General features: G+C 32.4%; 1 protein-coding gene across 1 annotated transcript in view; it reads right to left on the bottom strand.

Annotated features, from left to right (window-relative positions):
* Positions 1-3,167: 3,167 nt before the first annotated feature.
* The window catches only part of MAP9 (microtubule associated protein 9), a 28,845-nt gene continuing 19,856 nt past the window's right edge, over positions 3,168-12,156 (bottom strand). The window contains exons 11-14 of the mRNA XM_017498798.1: positions 11,733-11,894; positions 11,476-11,621; positions 11,162-11,294; positions 3,168-5,217 (exon numbers count right to left, since the gene is read on the bottom strand). Coding sequence (XP_017354287.1) covers positions 5,095-5,217; positions 11,162-11,294; positions 11,476-11,621; positions 11,733-11,894 — 564 coding nt within the window. The 3' untranslated portion in view covers positions 3,168-5,094. The remainder of the gene's footprint in view (positions 5,218-11,161; positions 11,295-11,475; positions 11,622-11,732; positions 11,895-12,156) is intronic.

Genomic DNA, 12,156 nt, shown 5'->3' on the forward strand with positions numbered 1-12,156 from the left:
TCTGGAAATATCAAAAGGCTTCTAGTTTTATTTATAAAATTTCCTTTATTTATCTACAGCAATAATATGACCTTACAAAGGGACCCATGACATCTTTTTAATTTTGCACAAGCACTGTAGCAAGGTTAATCCTGTATGTGAAAACTTCTGAGCAACTGTCTCAAAGTCTACATGTTATATAACCTGCTGAGTTTTCTGACATTGTAATACTAGATACAAGATGTCTGAATAGCTCCTTACATTTATAAATTCTTCTATAGCTTTAATAAGGTCCATCATTTTTAATAAAAATATTGGCTACAAGAATAGTGATCATATTGTTTAGCATATGATTTACCATTTATAAAGCAACAAATTTTCCAATAAGAATTAAACTGTAGTTACAGCATCTGAAATTATTAGAAAATTATATTAGCATGGAAATATGTTCATGATATATCACTGAGTGAAAAAATCTGGCCACCAAATATGTAGTCTGATCTTGTTTTTATTTCAAATAAAAAATGTGTATTTTTGAAAATATGCACATTACTGTTTGTACTTTATATATATTATATACATTATATATATATATGTATATATATGCATACATATTTGTATATATACACAGTTAGTACAGGAGAGATACAGAGTGGAAGACAGAAAAAGGAGGGAGGAACTATTCCTTTTTTCTCAGATTAATTTCAGCTACAGGGGAAATTACACTAGAAACTAATTAATGGGAAGAGTACAAAATAATACACTAGTTATAATTATCTTTGGGAGATGAGAACTGGGAACATGGGTGACTTTTGCTTATTTGCATTTTCTAATTATTTAATAATTATATTATCTATCTCTGTAATTTGTATAGTAAAACATCAGTTATATATCCAAATTTTTAGTCATTTATAATAAAAGGTATATTAGCATAATATGATTATTTCATCCTTAGTCCACAAATAAAACTCACATCACATTTCCTAACACTGTGGCCATTTCAGAACACAGTCAATAAATAGTATCACCCAATAAAATAAATCTTGAATGGTTGACTTTGATACATTAAGCATTATCTGAAAACATGCTATCAAAAAGCAGACACTAAATATATCTTTTTAATAATTCTAAAAACATCCTAAATTCAATACCAAGAATTTTGCCTATCCAAGTTAACATTATACAATTACATGTAATATACATATTCAAAATGGCAGAATCACATACAATTTTAAAGTAAAAATAACTCAGAGAAGCTACAGTTTAACATTTACGCAGCAATTTATTATTCTATTAGCCACTGTAAACAGAAACTAGGAAAGTTGGTATCTTTGTTTTTTGTAAAAGGAGGCATATGGGTTTAAATATCTTTTTCTATAGCACTATTGAAACTGGAGTCAAGATTAAATTAGGGAAATCTAAGTTTCTTTTGCTATTTTATTCTTGAGAATGACTATGACATGTTAACATGTAATTCCCCCTATTTTATGAAATTCCTTTTCTTTATTGTATCTTAGTCTGTGACACAGGATTTAAGAAACTTCATTATTTCCCTACACTTTAAATGATAGTGTAGGTACCCAAATAGCTTTTATCTGGTGTACAGTTATAAAGATGGCAGTGGAAGAATAAGGAAATAAAAAAGAGGACAAAAATCAACTAAATTAATAATAACCACAGTTCAAAAGTTAGTGTGAAAGTTTTATCAATATCATAATCGTGGAATGATGAGCAGAACACAACTGGGACACCTTATACTGAGATCTAACTCTAGATGTGCTAGAGTTAGTACAGAGTTGTATGAAATTGGACAAGTTAAAAGTACTTGACAATCAATTTCTTCAAATTACAAATAAAACAGTTTAGGCCAGGTTTATTAAAGTATTAAAATCCCTTTCAGAGGCACAGTTCTATAACTCTGAGGAATATAAATAGCTAACTACTGTCTAGTACTGCTTTGGCAACAGTGAAAATATCAGTTTCAATATAACTTTAAATAATAAATGAAGTAACATTTTTGAAATATGAGGCAAACACAAACCATTGGAATATTTTTATCTCATAGTTATTTTTTTCATTAAGAAAACTTTAACCTCTTGATCTAAAATGCCATATTGCATCTTTTAAGTTACTTGGCATTACCACTTTCCTCGTTATTATGAAACTTAAATTCTGTATACTACTTTCCTTTTTAGTATTAATATTTAAATTTACCCACAAATATGCTAAGGGAATGTGTTTTAAGTAATGTTTTAAAAATTCATAAAATTTCTGTTTTCTTTACTTTGAAATCTCTGCATTCTCAAGTGATCAATGTAATTTATAAAACTGGAAGTTTTATATGAAAGTCCATATACTTTTAATGTCCTTAATTTGAATTAAACATTCCCTCATAATATAAATTAAGGTAAACCTAATGAGTAAATATCTATGTTGACATGATATACTTTCTAAGGAAATATGGGGAAATCATACCTTTTAAATAGACGACTACCAAGCTTGATTCTCTCCCTTGAATCTTAGAAAGTAAACAAAAGTACTATATTTTCACCCAACTCCCCAAACTCAGCTTTATTTCTGCTAGAAGAGGTGATTTTATTCAACTAATTTCAGTACAGGCTGCTGTAAAAGGGAAATAAAATATTCTTTATCATAGTAAGACCAAAAAAAACCAACCATTTTAATGACTTGTTGGGTCTACGCAAACACCTCATTCTACCTCAGAAGCAGTCCTAAGAAATTAATACTTAGCTTTCTTTTCAGGAAGGCCCTAACATAAGGCATCTCTATTTATTTATTTATTTTTTATTTATTTGAGTGACACAGCCTGAAACTGGCCAACAAGGGAGAGATTTCTTCTTGCTAAAGCGTGCAATGTCAAATAATCATTATTGACCCTATCTATGTTAATATTCTCACATTCATGAAATGGGGAAATACAGAGCTCATGGTAGTAAATCGATGATGACAACAATGAACATATAAGTCCTTAGTATATGTCAAATACTTTACATTAATTCAATTCTCATAACAACCTAAGAGGTAATAACGGTTAGCCACTAAATATGACAATGTAGAAGAAAATAATTGGAAAGTAAATCATTAATGTAAAATCTATAACATACACATTCATGATCTCACATCCCCAAAGGTAGCTGTACCTTTTTCAATTTTTCCTTTTACTTCCCTGAAGTTTGCAAATATCTTTTTAGGTCTAAATAGCTAATACAATAAACACTTAATCTATTTTGGCAGGCACTGTGTTTGATACTATGGGGGTTACAGAAATGAGTAAGAGATGTCCTAAATTCCATGCTGATACTACAGATTGCTGATAACTAGTTCAATTTCATAAAGTATTATACTTCTGGCCATATAAAAAGACTTCTAGTTTTACCTATGAAATTTCTTTTAATTGTCTATGGTACTGATACAATCTTACAAAGCCGTTTATGACATCTTTCTTGTCTTGTGCATGCACTGCAGCAAGAAGGCTGATGCTCAGTGTGTGGAACGTCTGGAGTGACCATCTCAAAGCCTTTGTCACATAACGTGCTGAGTTTTCTGATATTCTGATAGTAGGTATAAGATGTCTAAGTAACTCCTTAAATCTTACGAATTTTTTATTCCATTTTATAGATTTAATGACACCCACTATCTCTAACAACAAAACAGCTATTTCGGTAGAGAAAGATCATCTCTGGATAACAGTACCTGATTTTAGGCTCTAAATGTTAAAACGTGTTTGTGACGTTGATAATACGCAGAGGTCTTGACTGAACTTAGCAGTCTCTGAGGCCACACAGAAGTGTGAAAAAGAGCACAGGGATTCCAGAAAGAAGCAGATTCAGTAAGACAGACTGAATCCTGTTTGATCCCAATTCAGGCATACTCCAAATGGAATGGCAAGTTACTTGATTTATCTTGAGTGTCACTATTTTTATCTGTAAGGTGAAGCTAATAACACCTACCCTGAAAAGTTGTTATAAAGATGTTAAATACATTTGTAAAGATCCAGTATATATTATATATTAGATTCTCAATAAATAGTAACTGTGTATTCTCATCTATCATCTCTGCATTGCATTATTGACTAATGCTGCATTTCAACTCCAAGAGCATACACTTGGTCTATGTTAAACTAGATGACCATGTCAAGTATGAGACCAATTAATACAAGAACATGCAGAGATCAAATAAATAAATAAATAAACGTTTTGTGGACATTGTCAACATATTTACCTTCCCATACAGCTGTCTTCTGAATATAAGCTATAAAACTGGACTAGCTAAGAATACAATAATTGCCTAAATCACCTTTATGGCTTTAGTCTGGAAAATAATTATAGTGATAACCTTGAACTCCTGTGGAATTTCCATAATACATAAGTATGTCACTTCTGTGACATTAATGTCTTTTTGTGTCACTGAAATAATAAAGTGAGATAGAATTCAGAAAGAAAAATTTCAGAGGTGGACTCATTATAGTGCCTACGATTGTCACATGAGCCTGGAACAGATAAAGTATACTCATATTAAAACATAAGGCAAAGTTCTTAAATAAAAAGCTTTGATGATTAGAGTTCTGCTGAACTACTGCCTCAGCTGATCAAAATTCTAACTTGTACAGTACAAATGCAACTGCTTTGAGCTAAACATCAGTTTCAGAAGGAATACTACATGCATACTTCCTAGCGACCACTCATTTCAAAACCTGAATCTAGATTCACAATCATCCACAAACGGAATCATTTCTATCATTATGGTACCTAGATGGTTTCCTTTTTATTACTGGAATTAAATATACTTAAATAACATACAGAGCTTAGTGAAAAAGATCATGAATCATTCCACTATAAGAATTATCAGGACATGATTAAATTTTGTATCTTAATGGTAAAAGCAATCTGATTATTAGGTCTTCATTTGAGTCAGTTTTTCTACAGTTCAAAAAATGCTTTCACTGATTACACTCCAAAATATCTCTTTGTCAGCAGAAGTGCCTGGCATTTAAGTAAAATACATTCCTCTAACTATAAATAATTGAATGGTTTTAAATCTGTGGCTAATATTGGCAAATCGATAAATTACTAAATAATGTAAGAACTAGAATTATCAAAATCCTTTTGCAAACACGGTTCTGCTTGGAGGGCTCCATGGAGGAAGTGCCTCACTTTCAAGAAAGGAATGACGTTTCTTTTGTTTTCGTTCAATTCTTTCCTGCCTTTCCTTATTTTCCTAAAGAGAAAATAGAACACTATAAATTTATGTACATATATGAATATTATTTTCAAATAAGGTTGCTTGCTGAAAAACAAAATAATCCATTATAAGATATTTATGTATCACTTCCTAGTTTGACAGGTCATAAAGAAATAACAGGTATGGGTCGGGCATTGTGGCTTATGTCTGTAAGCCCAGTACTTTAGGAGGCTGAGGTAGGTGGATCACTTGAGCCTAGGAGTTCAAGACCAGCCTGGGAAACATGGTGAGACATCATCTCTACAAAATAATACAAAAATTAGCCAGGTTTGGTGGCTCGTGCCTATAGTCTCAGCTACTTGGAAGTCTGAGGTGGGAAGATTGCTTGAGCCCAGGACGTGGGGGTTGCAGTGAGCCAAGATCACACCACTGCACTCCAGCATGGGCAATAGAGTAAGACTCTGCCTCAAAATAATAAACTTTAAATTAAAAATGAATAAAAATAATAAATCAAAACCTTTCAGTAAAGAAAGGCACATGGCACCAAATGGTATTGGTAAAAAATTATTGAATATAACATTATCACCATAAACAACAAAAGTAAAAATAGGCAAGTGTGATTACCTCAAACTAAAAAAAAAAAAAAAAAAAAAAGGAAACAAGAAAAAAAAATAGCTAGGAAATATTGCTAATTTGTTGCTAATTTGTAAGTACATCAATAGGTATTAATATCCCCTAATTTTTTAAACTTTAAAAGTGAAAGTATTAAAAAATAATTGCATAAAATAGAAAAAAGACCTACAATTATAACTTAAAGATAATACCTATTATAAGTTGGTGATGACTTTGTGAGAACAGATTCTCAGAAATAAATTTCCTGGGTGCAAAGTTTCAAGATGTCATGACAATATGAGATACTTCATATTTTTTACAAATAGTTTAAAATTCTGCCTCATGTTTCCTTGTTTATTATTGAGCTTGAGCCCATTTTCAAACATTTCTTTAGCCTTTTGTAAATTTTCTGCTCAATTATTTGGCCCATTTAAATGTATGGTACCAGTGCCTTTAATTTTTAGCAATTTGTGCATTTTCATAGACTAAATATTAATGTTATCTTTGCATCAAATATTGTGCCTACCTTTGTGAGTCATTTTTGTTCATTACACTATGTATACATAGATGGAAACATCACACTGTACCCTATAAATATGTACACTTTTATATGTCAATTGCAAATAAAAATAATCTTTAAAAATCTGAACACACAGGTATGGTCCCTGTCCCCCAGGGAACTTTCAAAATGGGCAGAAACAAACAAGAAAATAAACAACAGATAATTCCCAAATTGTGTGAATTTCTATGAAACATGTTTTAAAACTATGAGAAGGAATAAAAAAGAGTATTTCCGTTTAATGAAAAACGGATTCAGGGAAAGCCCCTTTCAAGTGTGACGTGATGGATAAGAGAAGCCACTGGTGATAAATACTGGGGGACAGCTTTGCAAGCAAAGCAAACAGTAGCGGTGAGCGCTCTGAGAGCGGGGAAGAAACTTGTGATATGGGAGGAAACAAAAAAGATCCACTGTGACTAAGGCTTCGCAGGAAGCAGGAGACAAGACACAGGTGAGAAAACATGAATGAGGACTAAGATCATACGGCGCTTGGCAAGCCATGGTAACATGCAGAATTCTTTTAGGTAAAACAATTCAACCAGTGACACAGAAGCCAGGCAGAGAAGTGAGGGGGAGACTAGGGGAGCATGACAGCCAAAGGAGGTGACAGCTGCAGGAGGAGGAAATCAACAGTGTAGAATGCTGAGACATTCTGAAGCAGGGACAGAAACACACAATAGACCATTCTAGATGCAAACCTGTAACTTTCAAAGTGTGATTTTGCTGTAGTGATGAGGACAAAGACAAAACTGAAGTGGGAAGTGAGTGAAAAGAATATGAGGAAATAAGGAAGTCTAGGCCAAACTTCCTAGATGTTTCACTATAAAGAAAAGCAGACAAAAGTGGGCCTATAGACGGGAGAAAATGCAGACTTCAGAGGGTGTATTTGTATCCCGGAACATGATGGGAACAATTCAGAACAGTAGAAAGAATGATGATTCACAGAAGTGGAATGGTAAATTTATACTTTATTGCTTGACAGGATAGTCCTACTTCATATTATCCTCAAAATATTATCTCCCATATTTTTTATTTTACAGATGAATTTGAGAATCATTTCATTTCCCTGCACGTATCCCCTTCAAAGAAATAACTGAGTATCTGGGTATTACGATGAAATCTAAGTATTTACCTAGGTGTACTTGAAATATTAGTAGCATCTGCCCTTTCCAACTTACAATTTGGATTGTCTATTTCTTTATGTCCCTGCTAACACTTTAAGTTTGTTTGGTGGTTTCTTCATCTTGGCAATTTTCTCATATTCCTCAAGGAGCAGGAAAACCCTTGGTGAAACCTGCCTCTGCAGATGGATGGCTTGGGAGGAGCCTCATTGTGGAGAATGATTAGGTGTGTATGCATCTCTTCATCAGTATATGTGTAAATGCCACAAGAATAACATGGCAATGCAGTACAAGGTTTCCATTCACATATAATTATTCACATGTAATGAACAAATGAACTAGGAGGCTTTTTTTTTCAATCTTAACACCCATGTCCTTGTTCCATGTCATGAGAATGTTTGCATGTTTGGTTGCTTGCTATTTCTATTAAGGCAAAAGGGGAACTTCCTTTCAGAATTTTAATTAAGAAAAACAAAGCTGTAATTAGATCATCTTCAATTACTTTAATATTTTAGAGAGAGGCAGACCATCCAGCTAGGTGGAAGAAAAGGAGTGACCAGATTGTGTCCAGAGAAACTGACTGAATAAATCTTTTTGTAATTCTACTTAACATGTGGGACAGTAAACTGAAATATGCTTCATCTTACTAGTGGGGGGCTGTGAAACCAGGTTAAAAAATAGACAATTATAATAACTGTAATATCAATTCACAAGAATCAATAGTTACCTTGATAATAATTAAAAGAACCTTGTTAAAAAAGTCCTCCTGACATTCCTCTGTGTAAAACTAAACTTTTTGCTCATCTTCTTACTTAAGATAATGACGAATTAATCTGGGAATTGGCAAGAAAAATATTTGAGTCTTACCTGATCTCTGGCTCCAACTTTCCCCTAAAATAATTATCCACCAAATGCTTACTGTGCAAACTAGTTTGTATATAAAAAGTTTGAGATGTTATTTTACATGAATATTGAAGTCACTAGACTTCTATGTGGGGCAATTTTTCTATTCTATCTGCAAACAAATTTCAATATGAAGGAGAATGGATCTGTAACATGTATATTTATGTGTTTATAGAAGCACTATATTTGTAGACATTTTACTAGATATCAAAACATGTTATTTTGTCTTTGGTCTTTGAGGAATTCTTGTTCTTCAGAGGACTGATGAGAATGACAATGTAATTAAGTACTATAATTAAAAACAGCATATCTAAATGTGACTTATTAAGGAAATTCTATTCCACTTTCATGACAATATGGAAATAAAATGAAAAACTCAAATATTTACATTTAATTTCCCTAATTGATACTAGCAGTCAGTATTCATCTTTTTACTATATGTGAACTTTAAATGTTTTTTTAGAATATAGTATTATTTAAAAGTTTAATCTAAGGAAATCATCATGAAATACTATGTTCTTTATTCAAAACTGACCCGATTTTGATTATTTTATTACTATTTCTCTGCAAGGAATTAGTATATAGCAGTGATAAAGTCAACACACAGAGTACATTCTGTTCTCAAAACAGAATAAAAAATGGAATTCTGTTGTTAAGAGTACATTAAATTACTTCAGAAAGAGCTGACATCTTTATAACATCATTATAAGATTAAGTGTGTTTGTATACAAGAGCAATTCTGATCTGTTTTCTCAAGCCTTGATCTGTATCGTTCAGGAGAGTTCTACAATTTTCTTTATGTTGATCTTGCATGTTTCTTAAGTTTATTATTGTTTTATCTTTTTTTCCTATCTTTAAATAGCTCATTTTGGTCTTATGTGCCTTTCTCACTACTGCTGATTCTTAAGTTTATGGAAAAAAGTAAGACTGGTCAGAAAGGCTGTGAAAGAAGGACTATACAGGGAGATGATCCCAACAGATATTTAGACACATGAAGCCTAATAATGAAAGTGTGGCACTGGAATCACGACTGACTGACGGAACAGAAAGGTAAGAAGCAGATCCCAAAATATGAGAATGTATCATACGATAAAAGCAGCACCTCAAATCAATGGGTAAAAATAGCTACTTTATAAAGGACATATTTGGAAAAACTGAAGTTGAAATCATATTTCCCACCATGCATCAGGATAAATTCTAAGTAGAACAAATGTTAAAACATTAAGATATTAGAGTCAGAAAGTTGTTAGATGAAAAATAAGAGAATTTTGTTTAACCTCAAATTGCTTGAGGTCTTTTCAACTATGCTTGAAATTCAAAAGCCCCGCTCCTCCCAAAAAAGATTGATAAATTTGACACCTAAAAAATAAATTCTTCATGGTATAAAATACTATCAGGAAAGCTGGGAAACCAACAATATGTCGGGGGAAAAATATTTGCAACACATATAAAAAATGACTGGCTAATTTCCCTAGTACAAAACAAAAGATTCTAGAAATCCATAAGAAAAAAACCCAACAATCTAATAGAAAAGTGTGCAAAGTCTATGAAATGACAATTTACAGAGAAAATAATATATAAATGGCTCATATACAAATGAAAAGATATTCAAGCTCAATTCTAACCAGAGAAATGCAAATCAAAAATAACCTGGATGATTTTTTTAACTAGTTGATTGATACGAGTTGTTGTAAAGTTTCATAGGAAACCTGACTGGATAAACTTCTAGTACAGAAATGTTATACTTTTTGATTGCTGAATCACATGTTAACTATTCATATGAATGTGTTACCTACTTATGTAAAGTACTTATTCATAGTAATGTTGTACTTACATGAAAGTTGACAAAAATGCCTATTTATGTTGATATCCTAAAATGGAAAATAATATTTTGCTTCATATAAACAAAAAGTAACTTTTATAAAGATAAGTAAAGGGAAATCAAATATATACAATATTTGGTTCAGCTAGATATTGCTCCTCCTAAACCTAACACTTACTCTCTTTCATTAAAAACACAAAAATAAGAGATTCTCCTTGAGGTAATCAGAAATATCAAAAGAGAATAAAAAATGGAATAATTTTCTCACTATTAAATTCAGTGTTACTTTGTGTCATGACCAAGTTTCACCAAGTAGTACCCTTAGTAGTATACCTGTCTTTTTTCTATGATATTAGATGTGAGAATCACTTCAAAGGAAGAATGGGCATGAATAGTAAATGGTAAATGTGAGGATGCAGGTAAGGAAGAAGATTATAACAAGTTTTTTTTTTTTTTGAGACAGAGTCTTGCTCTCTCGCCAGGCGCCATGCTGGAGTGCAGTGGCGCGATCTCAGCTCACTGCAACCTCCGCCTCCTAGGTTCAAGTAATTCTCCTGCCTCAGCCTCCCACGTGGCTGGAACTACAGGTGTGCGCCACCACGCCCAGCTAATTTTTGTATTTATGTAGAGACGCGGTTTCACCATGTTGGCCCGGATGGTCTTGATCTCTTGACCTCGTGATCCGCCCACCTCGGCCTCCCAAAGTGCTGGGATTATAGGCGTGAGCCACTGTGCCCAGCCTATAACAAGTTGTAAGCTGGGCATTTGAGGGAATAGTAGCAACATTATCAGAAATGTCTAAATCAAAGAAAATATGCTATGAGCAGGAGGAGAGCTTGAATTCAACAAAGCAGCTTCTACGTAGAAATGATCAGTGGGTCTGGAGCAAACAGAATTAGGAACAGAAAAGACACAAAAGGTATACATGAAAAAGACACAGGTGTGTTGACAAATAATTCCTACCAGCCATTTTTCATATTCATCAATAGCTTGTTTATCCTTATCTTTTTTCTCAGCTCTTTTCAGTTCTTCTTTTCTTTTCTCATTTATTTTTTCCTTTTCCTTTTGCTTGAAAAAAGCTTCCTTCTTCTCATTCCTATAAAGAATGGTATAAAACACTGGAGAGTTAAAGGAAAATACATCCTAAAGGTTTCCTAGTACATCTTTGACAGTAATGAGACTGAAATGTATTAGTAAATCTCAAGTAAATAATTTTCATACAATCCTGAAGTGTTATTAATTTAAAATACATCAAAATGTTTATGATCTTGAATTACCATTTTTCAACAGCAGTTAAATTATCTTTCTTTTTCTCGGCAACAGTCTCCTCCTCTTTCTGTTTCTTTGCTCTTTCATATTCTCTCTCCTTTCTGTTTTTCTCTTTAAGATATTCCATCTTTTTCTCTTTCCATTTTTCAAAAGCCTGAAAAAGTTCAGAATAATGTTCTTACTGTGAATATTTAAAAATAAATAAAAATATGGTTAAGCATTAATTGGATTTCAAATAATTAAGATGTGCAAAGCTCTCAAATACCTGTAGTGCTTCTTCTTTCCTCACAGCATTTTCTTCTTCAGTTTTCTTCTTGTTTTTTTCTTCAAGCCTCTTTTTGGCGGCTATTTTCTTTGCTTCCTTTTCTTTCATAGCCTTCCAGGCCTCAAATGATGCTAATGCTTCTTCTCTTTTAGCAGCTCTTTTCTACATTGGAAAAAATAATAGTGATATACACACACATATATATATACAGACACACATATATAGACAAATATGGCTACATATAAATATACACACACACATTTAATCTTCTGATATCCATTGTACTTAGAAGTTAACTTTTAAAGTAGATTATTTAGAGTGCCTTAGATAAGTTAATTTACAAAGAATGTTATCTGAATTATTCATTGATTTTTAAAATGTCATTTTCTAAAAACATTTATCACATATTGACCTATTAATGAGA

This window comes from Cebus imitator, unplaced genomic scaffold (genome assembly GCF_001604975.1).
Source record: "Cebus imitator isolate Cc_AM_T3 unplaced genomic scaffold, Cebus_imitator-1.0 Scaffold251, whole genome shotgun sequence".
Classification (NCBI taxonomy): Eukaryota; Metazoa; Chordata; class Mammalia; order Primates; family Cebidae; genus Cebus; species Cebus imitator.